This window comes from Polypterus senegalus, chromosome 14 (genome assembly GCF_016835505.1).
Source record: "Polypterus senegalus isolate Bchr_013 chromosome 14, ASM1683550v1, whole genome shotgun sequence".
NCBI lineage: Eukaryota > Metazoa > Chordata > Cladistia > Polypteriformes > Polypteridae > Polypterus > Polypterus senegalus.
Genome location: NC_053167.1, coordinates 11,265,251 through 11,287,248, shown reverse-complemented (window position 1 = coordinate 11,287,248; position 21,998 = coordinate 11,265,251). Strand labels below are relative to the sequence as shown.

Sequence of the window (21,998 nt, the reverse complement as noted above, 5' to 3'; positions counted from 1 at the left end):
TTGAACATAAAAGGAAGAAAGACAGTAACTCAGCATTTTACTCCTCCTAATACTTTAAATTGTACAGTAACAAGCAAATTAAATGAACTTTCTTAAACTGTAAAATTATAAAATGCAAGTAAGGGTAACAAAAGGTTATATAGTTACAAATGACATACGCTGTGGCACGTAAGCCATTATGCACAAAATGAATAAACAGTTACTCAGTTACCCTTACACTAAACCAGTAAACCGCATTATCTGCAAATTACAATGATGTACAATTTCACCGACATTATCATTTACCAGGCTGAAGAGACATCCCTGTTACAGCAACAGTCCCAATTTCAGGCTATGCGTCCCAATAAATAACTGAAGAATATGAAATTGTAATGCCTTAGACAGGCTACTAATCTAATAAACCTTTTCAGTGTCACAAATATTACCAAAACAAATATTTTCACAGTATTTTTGGAATATCATTTACAAAACTCATGGGGAGATCCCCTGCAAGCAAGAAAGAAAGCAAAATCCAGGAGCAGACATTGGTCATGCTACAGGCCACACCAATACCAACATGTAACTTGTAAGGTACCAGCATGTAAGAAATCCTTGGTGTAGCTGCATAGACTTAAGTCTTTGATGTAACTAAATTTCCATTGTTCTTCATATGGTTTTGAATGGCAGCATTAAAGTTACGGAAATGCTCATTCTTCAAATGGTGTATGAAATATAAATCAGGCCAAAATGTAACCATTCCATGTGAAAGGTTATTTGGATTGACCATGCACACAAAAAAAAAACAGCCCCCTCCACCATCAACATGGCTTGGTGTTACGGTTACCTAAAGTAACATATTGTAGGTCTGGTGTTAACATAAAAGTTTCATTATAGACTTTAACAGCATTTTACTCTATAAACCTATAAATCTTTCCCTCTTATAATAAGTGTAACTTGCAGGCAGTGAAAACCAATATCTCTCTGATGAATGTGTTTATACACTTCCAAAATGAAGTCTGTGCGGTGAAAGTAATATTCTTCATCAATGAGAAATTTCCAATGAATAATAATATGCTTTTTCTATTACAAAACCAATTGTAATTTCAAATATGACTGAAGGAAACTGTGTGCTACTGACAAAATTTTCTAAATTTTGAATCTTAAAGAAAATTAATAAATGTAGCAATCACTTTTTCCAAATGTAAAGGTTAGTGAGTAAATGGGTAATAATAAGACTGTCAACTGAACTTTTCAGTATATAGAATTTGGCAGGGTAGAGTGATTGCTTTCACAATGCACAAATTTCATGAGCAGTTTCATTTAAGATTTATAAACTGAAAAAACATCTCCAAGGTGTTTGGTTGAAAATATACTACTCAAAAAAAATTAAAGGAACCGTTTTTAATCCGAGTATAGCATCAAGTCAGTGAAACGTCTGAGCTATTGATCTGGTCAGTTAGGTAGCAGAGGAGGTTGTTAATCAGTTTCAGCTGCTTAATGAAATTAATAACATGTGCGCTAGAGGGGCAACAATGAGATGACCCCCAAAACAGGACTGGTTTAGCAGGTGGAGGCCACTGACATTTTTCCCTCCTCATCTTTTCTGACTGTTTTTTCACTAGTTGCACATTTGGTTACAGTCAGTGTCACTACTGGTAGCATGAGGCGAGACCTGGACCCTACAGAGGTTGCGCTGGTAGTCCAACTTCTCCAGGATGACAGGCACATCAATACATACCATTGCCAGAAGGTTTGCTGTGTCTCCCAGCACAGTCTCAAGGGCATGGAGGAGACTCCAGAAAACAGGTAGTTACTCCAGGAGAGCTGGGACAGGGTCGTAGAAGGTCCTTAACCCATCAGCTGGACTGGTACCTGCTCCTTTGGGCAAGGAGGAGCAGCATGAGCACAGGATGAGCCCTACAAAATGACCTCCAGCAGGCCACTAATTTGAATTGTCTCTGACCAAACAATCAGAAACAGACTTCATGAGGGTGGCCTGAGGGCCTGACGTCCTCTAGTGGGCCCTGTGCTCACTGCTCTGCACCGTGGAGCTTGATTGGCTTTTGCCATAGAACACCAGAATTGGCAGGTCCACCACTGGCACCGTGTGCTTTTCAATGATGAGAGCAGGTTCACCCTGGGCACATGTGACAGACGTGAAAGGGTCTGGAGAAGCTGTGGAGAACATTAGGCTGCTTGTAATTTCATTCAGCATAATTGGTTTGGTGATGGGTCAGTAATGGTCTGGGGAAGCATATCCATGAAGGGACACAGAGACCTCTACAGGCTAGACAACGGCACCTTGACTGCCATTAGGTGTTGGGATGAAAATCTTTGGACCCATTGTCAGACCCTGTGATGGTGCAGTGGGTCCTGGGTTCCTCCTGCTGCATGACAATGCCAGGCCTCATGTGACGAGAGTATGCAGGCAGTTCCTGGAGGATGAAGAAATTGATACCATTGACTGGCCCCTGCTTTCACTTGCCTGACCTCAATCCAATACAACACCTCTGGGACATTATGTTTGGGTCCATCTGACGCCGCCAGGTTGCACCTCAGACTGTCCAGGAGCTCAGTGATGCCCTAGTCCCAACGTTGTCATGCATGCATACAGGTACGTGAGGGCCACACAAACTACTGAGTACGATTTAAAGTTGCTGCAATTAAATTTTGGCAAAATGGACTAGCCTGCTGCATGATTTTTTCACTTTAATTTTTGGAGTGTCTTTGAATTCAGGCCTCTGTAGGTTGATAATTTTCATTTCCATCAAACGATGTGGCATCCTTTTGTTCCTAACACATTACCCAGTCCATATCAGTATGGATATCCAGCAGGATTTTTTTACCATTGAGATCTGATGTGTTCCTTTAATTGTTTTGAGTAGTTTATAATCATCAAGAAGTAATTAAAGCAACCAATGTATTCTTTTATAAGTGATACCACCTGAGCCAGATCCCACCATAAAACGGGTTTGGATTAGGCAGGATCTGAAATGCATGGACTTTGGCCAACTGATTTAAAATCCTAATCAGTATTCATTATTTAGGACAGCAATTAAATTGTTGCCATGAGACCGCAGTCTTGTCATTATTGTTATTATTATTCATCTCAGGGTGAATACACACACATGCCCCACAGGGCCAATTTAGCATTGCCAATTCACCTAACTAGCATGTCTTTGGACAGTGGGAAGAAACACACAGGAAGAATATGCATCTCCACGAAGGGAGGACCCAGGATGAGGTCCCTGGTCTCCTTACTGCGAGGCGGCAGTGCTGCCGCTGACTGCACCACCATGCCACCCATTTTCATGGTGCTTTTAGAACAAAAAAAAACATCAACAGTTTTGGAAATGTCTGCTTTGGCAGAATGAGAGCACCGACATGCCATGGTATTAAAAAACAGGTTTAATTAACAACAAGAACCAACCTTTAATTAAGATGGATGGAGTTTGAGGCCCTGATTTAGCTGGTCACCTGCTGCCTCACTTTACATCTCAGTTTTGTTTGGCTATCATTTAAGGAAAAATGAAGTAATTCAGAGGACTGAGTCTTAAAAAAAACAAGGCAACTCAAATGAAGGCAAAATAAGTCAATTAACAGCAGAAACAAGTCACTTATAGAGAAAGTGGCAGGAAGAAAAACCTGCAGCCACTGCAGCTCTTAATGATCGGAGTTGGACCTTTGAAGTATTTACTGAGTTTAGCAAATGCCAATTTTCTAGATTTTGTAAAATAAATACATTTTTAAATACAATGTGATGCCACACTACTGTATGTTTTGGCTGGTGGAAGCAATTACATGATTTAAACTTGTCTTTAAATCTTGTTCTGTTGATAGAGCATTATTACACAAATGAAATATTTTTATTGTTAAAGAATTGCAAACTAACTGCTAACAGAATTCTAACTTCATCTGCAGTATAACAGTTAAGATACTGATGAAATGAAATTGTCTCTTTCAAAGCTGCAGAATTTATTGATCTTTGGACTCTCTCGAACATTGATTCTGTTTATAATAAATGAAATTCAAAGCTACAGGATATGAAAGCATTTACATCATTTTACCCAGGCAGGGTAAACCATCTCTGAGACTCGAGATGAAACATTGACAAAGACATATGACCTACAACTACCATAGACCATTCACTGAAGACTGAAAACCACAAGGAGTTCCACCATCCAACACTTTATTACAAGGCCATTATCATTTCAAATCACCTGCCTGTGCTGCGTATGTGTAAAGGTATGCATTTATAAAATCTGTACTGCGCTAGGTTGATATTCGACATAAATGATGCAATAATGAATAGAATATCCACCACCGTTTCAATCAGTACTAAAGGTAAAAAGATTTATAATTTTCATTAAAAAAAACATGCAAAAATATACCTCTTCTAAGAGGAGTGGTATGGTCGCATTGGAATGGATCTTTTGGTCATTTTCCAGCAGTGTGGCCAAGGGAACACCAAACAGGCAGCCCTCTATAGAAAATAAATTAAAAATGAGTTATCTTCTCAATACTAAAAAGCATTTACTGTAGGTGTCCTTGGATTCACTTCACTGTGACTCTACCCCAACAAAGTGCTAAGGGAGTGCAGGTCCTCCTTCAGCAATTGTCTTCCAGTCTGAACCTTACCAGAGATCTTGTTTCTGCTGCTCTTGGATCTCTTTAGTTCCACTTGCAGAAGATCACAGAGTGCAGTCATGTCGATGAGAGCCAGCTGACGGATCTTCTTGACATCTGGTGAAGACAAGTCCCCGATCCGTGTTACCCCCAGTCTGTACTTGGGAGAGACTAGCTTCTAGAGGCAGGGAGAGAAGCACACATTTATTATTGCTGTAGGCCGGACCTTGGATTTGCTTGAACAGCACATCTCAGTATAGTGCTGTCCACATTTGTCCAGCAGACACCCGTGACCCTGTGTTCAGATTCAGCGGGTTGGAAAATGGGTGGGTGGATGGGTGCATGTATTCTCATTAAGCTGCTCTTGTGATATAAACTCCCACAAAAAATACATTCGCAGACGTCATTATGATTATTAAAGACAAAACATGGCACAAAATATCATATTATCCATTTTGCACACATGTATGTATGTAAAATTCTATGTTAATTCTATTTGCTTCATAATCACTGATAGGTAACACAGAAGGTGAGGCCAGCGGCAAACATCTTAAGTATAGACCACCATACAGATATCCTAGTATTATTATTAAAAAGATAAGACATTTGGAAATGAGAATTTCAATTTGTATAGCTCAGCACCTGGAAGTGTGCTCATGAGGGACCTGGGAGTAAGGGAAAGGCCTTTTCCAGTATATTGCATGCATTGATTCTGAGTGCAAATTCCATGAATATTTCTGCACCGTTGCTACTGTACATCCAGGTACTACTGATAGATGGAGGTCCCTCACACTTTCCCTCAACTGCCTCTGACTTCATTCTCTTTAGTTGGAAGTGGTAAATAAGAACAGAAGTATAAAAGACACACTGGTAATGAGGCAATTCAGTGGGGCTCGAAGTGTGATTAGTTGTTTTAAGTCCAATATCATCTAAGATCAGAGTATGGAGAGTACACACACTAGTCAAGGATAGTGACCCCCAGCTCTTTGGAAGGCAAAAGAGATACCTGAAGTTAGAAGAAAGAAAGACAGAGATCAAAACAAAGACAAGAAGGAGTTCAACAATGAGGGTTCAACTAAACATTTAGGTACAAAGAATCTGTTGTAATAGACCTGCACAGGGTCACTGTTAGATTTAGCTTTACAGCAGTTTTAGTAAATGATTTCAGTCAATAAACAAAGAGATCTGGGTGGTGAACAAAAGGCAAGGAATGCATATAAACAGAACAACTAGCAGAAATCGCATGCAACAACCATGTCAGAGTTATCTAAGTGATCATAAAATTTAACTCATAACCATGCTTGATATACTGTATGCATTTCCTATGTCCATTTAAAAGGAAAAATTGAATTTAAAACTTTTTTTTTTTTTTTCTGGCGTGTAAGATCTGAAAATCTCTGCGTGAACAACGCAGGTATAGTATATATATATAAAAAATGTGGTTATACAATTCATACTGGTAAGGTGGCACAGTGGTAAGCCTTGCAGTAAGGAGATTGGGGTTCACATCCCAGGTCCTCGATCTGTGGAGTTTGCATGTTCTCTCTGTGTCTGTGAAGGTTAACTCCGGGTGCTCCAGTTTCTTCCCGCAACCCAAAGACATGCATGTTAGGTGAACTGGTGATGCTGAATGGGCCATAGTGTGTGTGGGGGTGTGGGGTATGGGTTTGTGTGGGTTTGTTTGCCCTACAATGTACTGGCACACTGTCCAGGATTTGTTCCTACCATATTTCATATGCTAGCTGGGATTGGCTCCAACTCCCTGTCCCGCAACCCTTTTCTGGATTAAGCTGGTTTGAATATGACTTTATACTAGTAGTTCTCAACCATGGGGGCCACTGCCCACTTAGGGGGTCTCTGTAAAGTTTCAGAGGGGACCCCAAGATGACTGAAAATAATCACACAATAGCAAAACACTTAAATCTCTACAAGCAATATACAAAAAGCAAAGGAAAGGAAATTTGGCCCAAAAGTTCTTAAATAGGTAAAACCAGGCAGGAGTTTCAAAGACTTATTGCCTAGCACTGGCACCACAGCAGATTTGGACAGGGAACTACTTTTATAAAAGATTCATGGAATTTTAGATAAAATTGAAGTACCACTTTGCCCCCTGATCTCTTCGCTCGCCAACAACCCCTCTCTATTCCCTAGCCCTCTAACCACAAGCCACTTCGCATCTCTGCCATTCAAGTATGTGGATTTCACTTTCACCAAACAACAAATATTTAAATTCTCGCGGATAAGCCTCTTCATTGGGAAGAAACACTACTTTTCCCTGATGGTAACACGAATTAGATGATCTACAAGTCTCCGACTTAAAGTTTAAATCTGAACAATATATTCAATCTCTTTTCACTGTTCCGTTATTTCACCAAGTAATAATTTCCATTTGTTGGCGCTAATGCGATGTTTACTATTATTTTTTGAGACTTTCAAATTTTCATACTTTCATTATCTCTAACCTAATCTGCATGTGTATCGCTCCAATGTTTTTGAATTCTTTACAACGTTCTACTTTGTCATCTACTCTTTGTCTTTTATTTCTGGCCCCGGGCATAGTTAATTCTCTTGGCACAAAGTCTCATCTCGCAGGACATGAAAGTATCTTTCTGAAAAAGCCACATCTCCTCCCAGGCTAAACAGTGACATCGTGTCCCAGGATTTTTTTATTATTTTATATATATATATATATATATATATATATATATATATATATATATATATATATATATATATATATATATAGAGATAGATAGATAGATAGATAGATAGATAGATAGATAGATAGATAGATAGATACTAGCTGAAATACCCAGCATTGCCCAGGAGGAAAATAATGTTTTTTTTTTAATTGAGAAAAACATAATCAGAAAAAACACAACTTTAAAAATAAACATAAATTAACAAACAATAAACCTGGGTTCGCTTCCCGGGTCCTCCCTGCGTGGAGTTCGCATGTTCTCCCCGTGTTTGCGTGGGTTTTCTGCGGTGGGCTGGCGCCCTGCTCAGGGTTTGTTTCCTGCTTTGCGCCCTGTGTTGGCTGGGATTGGCTCCAGCAGACCCCCGTTACCTTGTAGTTAGGATATAGCAGGTTGGATAATGGATGGATGAATAAAGACTCACTAATGTGCTTGTCTTGAGGTATTGTATGTATGTTATCCAGTTGACGCTCTGAACCGGCCAAATGTATTTAATTTGAAAAGCAACAGGGGCGCAGTGGTGCTCAAACATAAAGAATGCTGGCAGTCACCTCCAGTTCGCCCTTGTGTTTTTTTTAATTGTTTGAGAAAAACATAATTAAAAAAGCACAATGTTAAAAATAAAAATAAATTAACAAACATTAAAGACTCACTAATGTCCTTGTCTTGCGGTCTTGTATGTATGTTATCATCTAGTTGACGAGGTGCTGCTCAAAAATAAAGAATGCTGGCAGTCACCTGGTATATACTAACTGTGTAAGCTCGTGCTGTTAAAAGCATGGGATCCTCGAAAGTATTTAAATTATCACTACTACTCTCTCTGCTAGAAAGATTCATGTTGCCGAAGTGCTCACATCATTTGTGCATTAGCAGCTAAGCGACTGTCTTTCTTAGGAGGTTTCCTTTTGCCGGTGTACTGGCCTCACTTGTGCATCTTCGGAGCTGGAGCCCTCACCCCAACTGTACAACTCACTTCCGGGCCGAACAGACACACACACTTGCACGCGTAGAACTCTATTTAATTTCAAAAGCAACAGGGGCGTGGTGGTGCTGCTCAAACATAAAGAATGCTGGCAGTCGCCTCCAGTTCGCCCTCTGGTGGTTGTTCCGAATGTCAATTGGATGATAACACGCATACAAGACTGCAAGATCACCCCTCACCCTACCCAGAAGGGGGTGGATTACGGCTGATTTCATTCACCCTACAGTATTTTTAGTCAACCAATGAGAAACATGTGTACCAAGTTTCATGAAAATCGCTCCAGCCGTTCGGACGTGATGCTGGAACATACATACATACATACACACATGGACTTTTATATATATAAAACTTAATAAAATGATAAGAGTCTGTGTGTCTGTGTCCGTCCTATTAGATATATCTGTCACACACTTTCTTCTACATACACAAACTTCTACGCACATTTGCAGTAATAAAATAAAATGTCTTGCATTTGTCATTCCAGCTTGGTGGCGCATCATAAATGTTAACACTGCTTTCACAAAGCTCAGACCAAATAGCATATAACAGGATAATATGCATTGCACCTTTTAATCCAACATACAGTATGGTGCATCACAAAATTTTGTAGTACTGTAATGTATTTTAGCACTACAAATGTTTGTGATGCACCATCTGTTGGAATCACAAATGTAATGCATTTTATTACTAGCTGCATTACAAAATAAATTCCAATAGATGGTACATGATGTTTATTTAGATTTCAACCTGTAATTTCAGTGATAGAATTTCCATTAATATTCTTCACCCTCTTAAATTTGGACTAATGATTACACCATATTTAGTTCTAAAGTCCATTGGTCCAAAAGCCAATATGTTGGCTTTGTTGTGGGTTTTTCAGAAGGGTCTCCTGTTTTCCCACCTTATCACCAAAGACATGTGATTGAGTAATAATAATAATAATAATAATAATAATAATACATTTTATTTGAAAGCGCCTTTCAAAACACTCAAGGACACTGTACACAGTAAAAAATAATAATAAAAGTAAGAACATAAAAAGCAGGCAAAAGAGCAGGTAATTTACAAGATCATAAAAACATAAAACAGTTCCAAATAGGAAAATGGAGAAAGTTATGTGGGATAAGCTATTTTGAATAGGTGAGTTTTTAGTCTAGACTTAAAAAGAGAAAGAGGTGATGTTTCTTATTTCAGGAGGTAGGGAATTCCAAAGTCGAGGAGCAGAGCAACTGAAAGCCCTGCTCCCCATAGTGGCCAGACGGGGGACAGGGACAGAGAGAGAAAGAGAAGAAGAGGATCTGAGACACCGAGATGGGATGATGATCTGTACCAAATCAGAGAGATATGGAGGAGAGAGATGATGAATAGCCTTAAATGTATACAGAAGTATTTTAAAATTAATGCGATATTTGACCGGAAGCCAATGGAGCTGCTGGAGAACAGGGGTGATGTGGTGAATAGAAGGGGTCCTGGTGATAATACGGGCAGCAGAGTTCTGAACACGTTGAAGCTTATGAATTGATTTTTGAGAAAGACCAAAAAGAAGTGAATTACAATAGTCAAGCCGAGAAGTAACAATGCTGTGAACAAGAATGGCAGTGGCCTGTGGAGTAAGAAAGGAACGGAGACGATTGATGTTACGCAACTGAAAATAAGCAGACCGAGTGACATTATTGATGTGTGAATTAAAAGACAGAGTACTGTCAAGGATGACACCCAAACTTTTCACACATGGGGAAACAGAGACCGGCAAGTTATTGATAGCAATAGAAAAACTATTAGTTCTGGATAATGTTGATTTAGAGCCTACCAGGAGAAGCTCTGATTTATTGCTGTTGAGTTTCAGAAAGTTAGAAGAGAACCATGTATTTAGTTCAACTAAACAGAGAGTGAGGGAGGATGGGGGGAGAGCAGAATCAGGTTTGGTGGACAGATAAAGCTGGGTGTCATCAGCATAACAGTGAAACTGAATATTATATTTACGAAAAATATATACAAGAGGGAGAAGGTAGATAATGAAAAGAAGGGGCCCCAGGACAGATCCCTGGGGGACGCCAGTGACCAGAGGAAAGGACTGAGAAGTGAATGATTTCAATCGAATAAACTGAGTACGATCAGACAAGTATGACTTGAACCAGGCTAGAGGAGTATGAGAGAGACCGATTGAGACTAACCTACTAAGTAGAATGGGGTGAGAAATAGTGTCAAAAGCTGCACTCAGATCCAAAAGAATAAGAATGGAAAGTAAACCGGAGTCAGCTGCCATAAGGAGATCATTGGTTATTTTTATAAGTGCTGTTTCAGTGCTGTGAAAGGGACGAAAGCCAGACTGGAACCGTTCATACAGATTATTATTAGTTAAATATGAGTGGATCTGTGCAGCAACTATCTTTTCGAGAATTTTTGAAATGAATGGTAAATTGGAGATAGGACGAAAATTATCAAAATTATTGGGATCTAAACCCGTTTTTTTCAATATTGGGGTGATGGCAGCAACTTTGAAAGAGGTAGGAACAGTTCCAGTGGTAAGTGAAGAATAAATGATAGCAGATATGAGGGGAAGCAAGGAGGGTAAACAAGCTTTAACCAGAACTGTAGGAATGGGGTCGAGCTGACAAGTAGAAGGTTTTGACTTACAAATGAGTATCTGATTCTATACCTGCCTCTGTGAGAGTGTGCGCCTGAGTGTGCTCTCTGGTAGATGGGCACCCTGTCCAGGGCCGTTTCTTGCCTTATGCCCAGTGCTGCCAAGATAGGTTGCAGTCCTGGGTAATCTTCAATTCAATTAACTGAGCTGGAGAATGTTATGATATGTTACGTTACCTTGATATTGGATTAACAAGGAAGATGCTAAGAAGATTCTAAATAGCTACCCTGTGTACAAGGTCCATATGTGAATATGAAGGGTGCTAGTCATTTTGAACAGAGCAGTGTGCTAACTTCACAGTTCCATTTTTTTACAATAACTTTCTCGGGTTAACTTCAGTAACAAAGCATATCTCACTTCATTCAAAGACTTTACAATTTAGATCATATGGTCTGTGTGTTGTGTATCATCTGTTTGAATATTTTATTGTTAAATTGTTTATTGCACTATAGTGGTTTTCTGTATGGTTAACTGTAGAATTTTGAATCAGCTGTGCTGCATAGTTTCGTCTGTGGTTACCATAACTGTATTCTAAAGGGTTAACTTCTGGGGTGAGGAAACTTGCATGAGAGCTGATGATCTCAGCTTTAGGTTCTGAAGTTGACCCATTTCATAAATTATACTAAATAAGACCATGAAGTGTAGCAAAGAATCTGGTAGGTGATTGCCAAAAATAATGGTTACACACATCAAGTCACACAAATATAGTTCCATGGAATTGCCATGTCAATGTAGTGCGGCTCTCTGATTGTGAGAGAGACTGGAGAACTGGTAGATAGAATACACAATGGTCTGAAATGGAAGCAGTTAGGAGTTATAGTGGACTCATAACTATCTATACTAATAAAACGCAAAGCCCTCACTGACTGACTGACTCACTCACTGACTCACTCATCACTAATTCTCCAACTTCCTGTGTAGGTAGAAGGCTGAAATTTGACAGGCTCATTCCTTACACGTTACTTACAAAAGTTAAGCAGGTTTCATTTCGAAATTCTACGCGTAACGGTCATAATTGAATCCTACTTATATACATATATATACGTCCATAGCCTGCAGCTCGGTTGCTGTGTGAGGTGGCATTGTGTCCCCCATCCCCACGCCTCCCACATAATTGACTGCCTGCCTATATAAGGCCGTCCGTCGCTCCGGTCTCTTCATTCCCTTCTTTGCTTCGCCACGGTATTCACGTCTCCCTGCAGATAACTGCAGCCTTTTCATTTAATCCACGGCTTCACCGCTGTTATGTTGTTCATTTATTACGATTATAGTTATTGTGTAGGTATTTTAGACTTAGTTTACTGTTCAGGTGCCCATTTCCTTTATCGTTCCAACCGTACCCCCATTAACATGTCTATCGAGGTGATCACCATCAATCAAAGAACTGTCATTTACCGAGTGGTTTCCATGCCCGGAGATGCCGCCTGTCTTTTACATTCTCTGTGTTACATATTGCACGGTCATATCAGGGTCACTCTTGATATCTGGAGGAACATTGTGTCTTATGTATTGAATGACTGGGACAGGTTCAAGGTGTGGACTGATGACGGTACAGGAGATAATTATACTACACAGGAGCACTATAAGAGTGAAATGCTTAAGCCCTTCACCTATGGTTCTGCATGTGAGTTGATGGCTGCCGCTGAATTGTTTGGTTGTCGCTTTCAAGTGTACCGAAATGGCCAAATATTTTACACCTTTGGAGAATCGCCAATGCCTCTTAAACATCTTAGATTCACAGGTAACGATTTGAGCAGTGGGTTGTATGCTTACAACGCTTGACAGATGCTGAATGTCACTTCAACACAAGTCCAGCAAATACTGTCGTAATTGAAAGAAACCATGAAACTCAAACCGATTATGACAGCAGCAATCCAAGCTGTGAGAAAACAGTAAAAAGGAGGCATGTCAGATGTCGTGGTACATTTTCTGATGCAGCTTGACGAAAATAACTTTGTAACGCTGCCGCCAAATACTCGCAGAAAAATCCACAATTTAATAGACATGCTGTCACTAAATATTCGCAGGCAAATCCACAAGTTCATAGAGACACTGTCGCTAAATACCCGCAGGCAATTCTACAAGTTCATAGACACACTGCCGCTAAATATTCGCAGGCAAATCCACAAGTTAATACCGGTAATGCCTGTTAAACATCTTAGATTCACGAGTAGCGATTTGGGTAGTGAACACTTCGATGAATGGAACCTGTTATCTTTACAACGGTTGAAAAACACGGAATGCAACTTGAACACAACACATCCTCCAAATACGAACCTGATTGAAAGAAATAATGATAATCAAATCCTTGATAACAGCAACACTCATAACAGTGAAAAAACAATTACATTGACAATCATGTTACGTTATTTTTAAAATGTTTCCTTTTCTTTTTCATAACTTCTTTAACACACTACTTCTCCACTGCGAAGCGCGGGTATTCTGCTAGTCTACAATAAGAGAGTGTACAAAAACAGTCGAAAAGGCTAATAGGAGATTAATTTATATATCATGACATGTACCATACATGTCAACGGTGGTTATGCATAAGTTATATAACACACTAGTGAGGTATCACCAGGGGCCTCATGTATAACGCCGTGCGTAGAACTTGCACTATAACATGGCGTAAGCACAAAAGCCGAAATGTGCTTACGCACAGAAAAATCCAGATGCAAGAATCTGTGCGTACTCCAACTTCCACGTTCTTCCGCTACATAAATCCCGATCAGCGTGAAAACTAACGCTCGTGCACGCGCTTTATGTAACGCCCCAACTCCTCCCAGAATTATGCCTCTTTGAATTTGCAAATCAATATAAATCGCCCTTAAGCTCAGCCTTCTGTGAAAAGACAATGGGAAAAGCACGGGGAAAATATAAGAATTTCAGCAAATACCAAGTGGAGGCGAAGGAAAAACATACTATTTGTTCAAATAAACCGTGGTATAATCAACAAAATGAAGTTGATCGAGTGACATAGCGTGTTGGAGAAACTTGAAAGCTCACGTTCACAAAATCGCACAGTGCCGGAAATAAAAAAGAAGTCACGTATCAAAGTTGTCGTGAAAAGCCGAGTTGTAGCCCACTGTCTGAGTGTCATATGAAAGCTTATTAGGGTACAGAGAAAAAAAGGCACACAGTAGGGAAAAAGCACGAAACGTCAACTTCAATCTCGACATTTCCACTTTAATCACGTAGTTTATTTTATCATTAAAGTAGAACATCATAAACTTCATCTTAAAATCGTTTAATTAACCAGTTTCTCAAATCACATCGTAATTAAAGTAGCACGTTAAATGCTTCGTTTTGTATTTGATCTTCTGTGTGCTCTATGTGTGTGAATTACTACTTGCTTCTTAAACCGGCTCTCTTCCTCCAACTGGACACAGAATCCATTACATTCGTGATATTACAGCTCTCTGAATAACTAAAATACTGAGATGTATACGTGATATCATTTTCATGATGATAGGAGTTAAAGCATGTTATTAAACATGTGTTTCACTTCGATGAAATAATTTATTGCAGCAGTACTCAGGGCGGCTCTAGGCTTGTGGTGGCACTGGGCAGAGGAAGAATCGGTGGCTCCTTACGCCCACCAATATCAGTAAGGTAGCTTATGCACGGTGGATGGCTGCACGTCCGTTGCAGACACTGCGTAGCCGCCTCGTGCTCATGACACAAGCATTTAACTTTTGCCGAAATTTGTCGCTGCGTTTTTAGCTGTGTTGTTATTTTCTCTTTCTGTGTTATATTTAATATATATTGGCATAGCTGCCACTGCAGTCCTTGCTTTTCTTTCCCCAAGTAACCGATTGCCACACAATCAGCTCTGTAATAGAAGTTAAGCCATCTATAAGCTTAGCGCCGATTCTTCAAAACGTTTAAGAAACATTGAAATATCTTCGTAGTACATGTTTAATTATTCTATCCTTAACGACACTCCCAGTGAAGAATATAGATTATTTAAATGAAGTTAAAGTTTTATCTGTATAATTTAATAAACATATTTTGCTGCATTTCACCTTAAAAATGATATCATCATCATATGTAAATACGCGCTTTATAAAGTGGCTCAGGTTGTGCGATATTATAACTGTAGTGCAAGTTTACAGTGGGGTGATTGTACTTATAAGTACAAACAGTTCTACAAGGTGCTATTGATTGAGTGCATTTAAAGTTCTTGGGATTAAACTGTTTCTGAACCGCGAGGTCCGTACAGGAAAGGCTTTAAAACGTTTTGCAGTGGCTGAGACAGCGTGTGCTTAATGCCGTATACCGATAATTCTCTTTCCGATCAGCTGCTGCTGATTCACACTCAGATACAGTGATATAAATACTGTGAGTGGTGCAGTGAGAGTAATATGTAATCCTCCTAACGGGAGGAGCTGAAAGAAGAAGAAGAAGAAGAAGAAGAAGAAGAAGGAGAAGTGAGAGTAACAACGCTAAAGCAGTTATGGTATTTGGAATACTATGGCTGTTCCCTGGACCATTATATTGTTACAAGTTAATTACAATCAGATGCGTTACACTAATAAACAATATGCGGTTAGTTTCTGTGTATTTATAAAGCCACGTCAGGAAAATAAAGAGTAACCACACAGGAACAGTAGCACTGCGTTGACGCTGGGTGCCGCCAGTCCGCAAAACCGAGCGGAGAACTTGCATACGACAAGGCATGAGGTACCGTGGAAAAGTGCGTGGCTTTACGCCAAGTGTAGGTTTTATACATCGCGATTTGAACGTGGAAAAGTTCTTACGCAACATTTCTGTGCGTACGCACCGTTTATACATGAGGCCCCAGGAATACTGTGTTTAGTTTTGTACCCCATACTACAAAAAGGACTAAGCAGTGCTTGAGAAAGTCCAGATGAAAATGATCTATTTACTAAAATATTCTTTTCCATGATGCCAGTTTTGTTTATATTCAGGTAGAAGATGGAGTGCTATGCACTTGTGTACAGCAACACTTTATAGATTAACATTGCTATATAAAAATGAAGGTAACACTCTATCCCTTATATAAAGCTGGGCTACTAGAAAGAATACCTGGATTACTAGGTTTGCAAAATTGGTATCCCAGCAGACTACCAATTTGCCCACCCCTGCTTAATAAAGCATGACTGCAATGTTTTAAAAAATATTCAACATTAATCAGCTGTCCACAATAAATGAGCTTCCTGCTCTGAGTGGATTCCATTTTTACTCTTATTGTTGCCATGTTTCGACTCCTCCTTGAAATCCTGGCTGGAGTTCAGCAGACATGGAGATAAAAATAAAAAGAAGTTTATTGAAAGCACATAAAAGCTATAATTTTTGCTTGAGGGGCATTAAGCTGCTAGTGGAATCTGAGTCTCTGGTGAGTCTGTTAGAGTTTTAAACCAGGAGTTCACAAAGACTGCAAAAGAGAATCTAGATCCTACATGACAGGGACACATGCAAATAAAATATTAAACAAAAAGTAAACGTCAACATCGGATTAAACTTATTGCCGGACATGTTGCTATAACAATTGACATAAAAAATAAACTAAGCCTCTTTTTTATTGTTGTAGGATCATTATATTTCTCCAGCTCCCACACTCCCTTATCAAAGAGCTGCTTCCTTGCCCAACCTGGTATCAAGTTACAGTTAGCTTGTTAACAGCAGTAGAAGCATTCAGTTATGAAAACACTGGCACATTCCGACAAAATTTATTTTTTTAACAGATAAAATATCTAGTAGAGGAAAAAAACAGAAGTTTAATGTATACTAAGCATTCAAGACAAAGCTCATTCAAAAGGTCATTCAGAAAGACAATTTTCCATTTGGGATTAATAAGGTATATCAAATCATATCAAAAACACAAAAGTTCTGGAACTGTAGTTTTGAAAGAAATGAAAGACTTTGTTTTTAAACCTTTGGAAATGTATTGCAGTAATCAATTTGGTTGGGATAGTTACTTTACAATATGGGAATATGCAAATTTACCCCAACGCCCACAAAGGAAAACAGAATCGATCCCTGAACTTGTAGATCAGTAAGTCTAATTAATTATTGGAAATATTACTCTTAAATTAAACCAGAATCCCACATTTCGAACCATAACCAGAAAGGATTTTGAAGGGGAAATAATGTCAAATTAACATTGCCCTTTCTGAAAAGGCCACTGGAGTAGCAAGCAAAAGAAAACACTTGCAGGATCATTAATAGATTTTTAAAAACTCCTTTATATTGGGTCACAAAGAAGGCATTATACACTAGAAACCATTAACATCAGCAGTTATTTTTGAAATTTGATGGGAAACTGGTTAACAAACAGCAAAAAAAAAGTGTTAATAAGCAAGGAAAGAAACATTAAAATGGGGTTTTTGGTAAAATTGATGAAGATCACAATTTACATTTAAAAAAAGAGAATCAAATATTGTGTGTGAATTGTGACATTTCCAAATAATGATAAAATTCTGAAGGATGCCAAATATTAAGTAAAAAGCAAAAAGCCTTTAGATCTAGGTAACCTTCAAAGCTGGGAAAAGTGATATTTAATACAGACTTGTATCAAGTGGGATAGTGAGCAGACATATTGGTTAGCACAGATGCATGCTTCACAGCTCCTGAAGTCTGGGTTCAAATCCTGATCTGCATCTTGTCTATAAGGAGTTCACACTCCCCTCCTGTGTCTGTGTGAGGTTTTTCTTTAGGACCTTATGGTTTTGTTCCCACATCTCAAAGATGTGCATATTAGTCTAACGGGTAACTCTGAACTGACCGAATTAATAATAATAATAATAATAATGTGTGCTGAGTGAGTTGTTACTGCGTTATTTCTCCTGCATAAACTCAGAGTACATAAAGTGAACAACTACGTTACATTGTCCTTTTATTACAGCACAATCCATTCTGTCGTAACTTTCAACTCAATTTTCTGGCTTGGTTGCCTAACATAGTGTATCAATATTTTAAGAAGATCAAACAGAATAACAGACATTCAGCCAAACTTATTGATGCTGATGTGGATAGCTTCATAAGCCTGTTCTAGATGGAGGTGGTGAAGAAACTGGAAACAACAGTATGTCATCTGTGAGGACAGTCACCTTGAATGACCCACATACATGGTACCATAAAATCATGTCTGACCAGTGCTATTAAGCATCACTGGCAGCAAAGCATTAAGTCTACAAAGCCAGTTTTCATAAGTGTGGTAAATTGGCCTCGGTGAAGCTTGGTCAATTGCTAAAAGCAGTTACCAAAGGACTGTTTTTGAATTCTGTAAATTTGTCTGACATATGCTGACATATGCCCTCATGGATGTACCTGATACATATATATTACAGTCATGTGAAATGTCTCAGTTGTATTTTTATTGTTAATCGATCACTTTTCATGCTCAGAAAATCCATTTATTGTGAAGAGCCGTGTTTTCCAAGTGAAGAAGTACATCCGTGCATAAGTCACTAGTGCTGCATGTTCTGCAGATGTACCAGAAGAAAAAAATATTACCAGTGACGAAGTATACAACAGCATATTAAATACAAGTGTATATAGTAGCACTTAGAACTTTTAACCAATGTTCCAATATATTTGAATATTTATTTATTATTAATATTACTATTCACACATTAGTTTTTGTATAATTTGACAGCCTATGTGTATAAGAGATACTTTAACCTTTTCAACTAACAGAAGTTAGGCGATAGGCCTTAGCCTAAAAGGCAATCCATTAGATGGCATAGGCACCTGCCTATTATGCCGACACCTGGGGGGCATAGCTTATGAAAGTTATGGGTTGCACACTCTGGACAGCTAGGGGCACCATTTATGTAACTCAAGCAGCATATGTTCCATGAAGTCTAATAAAATGAAAAGTGCAGTGTAGATGCAGAGGGGCCCCATGTTGGTTACTTAAGGAGGGGCACACTTTGCACACCAAGGGGGGCATCGTTTATGTAACTCAAGTGGAGCAACGCACACAGTGGCCCCTATCACCTCCTCTCCTTCCATTCCACTCTATGGACACTGAGTGGCACTGTTTTGGTAAGTCAAAGGGTATGCATTCTCATCCCAAGCCTAGGGCTCGATAAGGGCTTCAAGTAACACTGCCCAGGGGAAAACAGCCTAGAGCTTAGCGATAATGATTCTGTAACATTTTCTGTGTTTTGGGAAATCTGCAAAAAGTCAGCACACTTTTCTAGCAGTAATGAGAACCTGTTCCTAGTTAAGCCAGGTGTTTAGTGCGAGTGCTCATTTTGGGCAAGAAGGTTGGGGTGCTGATGCTGGTTTTTGTAAAAAAAACACCTTTTCAAAGAACTCTCAGTTGAGTTTCTGCTTGATATATACAGGTATATCAAATTGTGTAAGTTGATATATATATATATAAATTAAAGGAACACTTTTTAATGAGAGAATGGCATCAAGTCAATGAAACTTCTGGGCTATTGATCTGGTCAGTTAAGTAGCACAGGGGGTTGTTAATCAGTTTCATCTGCTTTGATGTTAATGAAATTAACAACAGGTGCACTAGAAGGGCAACAATGAGATGACCCCCAAAACAGGAATGGTTTAACAGGTGGAGGCCACTGACATTTTTCCCTCCTCATCTTTTCTGACTGTTTTTTCAATTGTTTTGAACTTGTCAGTGTTACTACTGGTAGCGTGAGGCCATACCTGGACCCTACAGAGTTTGGTTGCACTGGTAGTCCAACTTCTCCAGGATGGCAAGCACATCAACATGTGCCATTGCCATAAGGTTTGATGTGCCTCCCAGCACAGTCTCAAGTCTCAAGTCTCATGGAGGAGATTCCAAAGAGACAGGCTGTTACTCTAGGAGGGCTGGGACAGGGTCGTAGAAAGTCCTTTAAACATCAGCAAGAGAGGAATCTGCTCCTTTGGGTGAAGAGGAATGGGATGGGCACTCTCAGAGTCCTACAAAATGACCTCCAGCAGACCACTGATGTAAATGTCTCTGACCAAACAATCAGAAACAGAATTAATGATGGTGGCCTGAAGGCCCAGCATCCTCTAGTGGGCCATATGCTCAGTGCCGGGCACCGTGGAGCTCAAGTGGGATTTGCCAAAGAATACCAGAATTGGCAGGTCCACCACTGGTGCCGTGTGCTTTTCAAAGATGAGAGCAGGTTCACCCTGAGCACATGTGACAGACATGAAAGGGTCTGGGGAAGCCGTGGAGAATGTTATGATGCCTGTAACATCGTTCAGCATGATCAGTTTGGCGGTGGGTCAGTGGTGGTCTGGCGAGAAATATCTATGGAGGGACACATAGACCTCTACAGGCTAAACAATGGCACATTGACTGCCATTAGATATTGGTATGAAATCCTTGGACCCATTGTCAGCCCCTATGCTGGTGCAGTGGGTCCTGGGTTCTTCTTGCTGCATGACAATGCCTCATGTGGTGAGAGTATGCAGGCAGTTCCTGGAGGATGAAGGAATTGATACCAGTGACTGGCCCCCACGCTAACGCTGACCTGAATCGAATGGACCACCTCTGGGACATTACGTTTTGGTACATCTGACACCTCAGACTGTCCAAGAGCTCAGTGATGCCCTGGTCCAGATCAGGGAGGAGATCCCCCAGGACACCATTCATCGTCTCATTAGGAGCATGCCCCCTCGAAGTTCTCAAGCATGCGTACAAGTATGTGGGGGGCATACAAACTACTGAGTGTGCTTTGGAGTTGCTGCAATGAAATTTTGGCAAAGTGGAGTAGCATGCCTGCCACATCATTTTTTCACTTTGATTTTCATGGTGTCTTTGAATTCAGCCCTCTGTAGGTCGATAATTTTCATTTCCATCAAACAATGTGGCATCCTTTTGTTCCTAACACATTACCCAGCCCAGAGTTTTTACTCATTGAGATCTGATGTGATTTTAAAGTGTTCTTTCAATTTTTTGAGCAGTTTATATACTTTTCAGACAGTATGTAATGTATACTTTTACAGATACTTGAAAGGAGCATCTCTCCGATTTTTGCTGCTTTTAAAAACTAAATAAGGACACTTTCATGAAGCTCTCTTTCAGCTGCTGGAAACTTTGCAAAGTGGTCTTTCCCAGGCAAGAAATCTTTTTTCTTTTCATTTTTCAATTAAGAGTATACACGTTATAATTTGTAACTACGAAATTGGACCATCTCAGAAATTATCATCTGTAGCTTGCTTTTGCAAAATGGACTACATAAACCTTTCGCCAATGGGCTTGCATAAACCAGCTCAGTTTGTATGATTCTTTGTATCGCCTTATATCTAATGCTATTGGTTTTGACTGCAAAGAAACATAGTTTAAGCTTAAAACCAGTGTCTCTGTTACTAGCATCACCAAAAGGTTTAGATGGTTCGTTCCTTATCTAGCTGCAGTTTTTTGAGGGTATGATAGGATGCTATTGTGAAGCCTTCTACTATTAGTTAATTGGTTGAAGGAAAGAAATGAAAGTACAGACAGTCCCAGTCAGTGAGAGCCTGCCATAGGAGCCCATAGGGTCAAATTTGCACGGGGTACAGCACAGACACGTACACTATAAAGGTTACAGGCAACAGTTAAACAGTTTAAAAATTAACCTATGATTTCAGTTGGTAATTTACATGTTTCGTGACACAAATCGTCTGATAGCATGATAAAACTACATGCAAATTTCATTTAGTCTTAACTATTTGGACATCGTCCTCTTTACACACTCACAGGTAAAGTCATGGCCTCATTCTTCTTTCTTTGATTATCTTGATCAGCAGTTTTGCCCTGCTTTACTAGGAGGGCAGCTTGCTCACAGTATGGCACATCTGTTATGAAGATCTCCTCTTTCTCTAAATTTTTTAGAAGGAAAAGAGAAGAGCAATGTTATTTTGTTAGTACTTCACTGTGGTATATAATGGAGACCAGCCTCAAATGCCAGTTAGATATCATGATATGCTGTTGTTATTCATTGAGATTACTTCTGTTTTACTCTTTGTGCATATAATATAATTTTTGTGTTTTACATACATAACTGTTAATACAGTATAGATATAAATATATGTAAGTGCTCTGAGCATGTACTCAAAAAGAAGCACTATACAAAAACAAATAGACTTGAAT

General features: G+C 39.4%; 1 protein-coding gene across 1 annotated transcript in view; it reads right to left on the bottom strand.

Annotated features, from left to right (window-relative positions):
- LOC120515059 (rho GTPase-activating protein 40) overlaps window positions 1–21,998 on the bottom strand; it is a 56,532-nt gene that overhangs the window by 20,864 nt on the left and 13,670 nt on the right. Inside the window, exons 5-7 of the mRNA XM_039735772.1 lie at window positions 21,606–21,727; window positions 4,618–4,783; window positions 4,371–4,462 (exon numbers count right to left, since the gene is read on the bottom strand). Of these exons, the coding sequence (XP_039591706.1) occupies window positions 4,371–4,462; window positions 4,618–4,783; window positions 21,606–21,727 (380 nt within the window). The remainder of the gene's footprint in view (window positions 1–4,370; window positions 4,463–4,617; window positions 4,784–21,605; window positions 21,728–21,998) is intronic.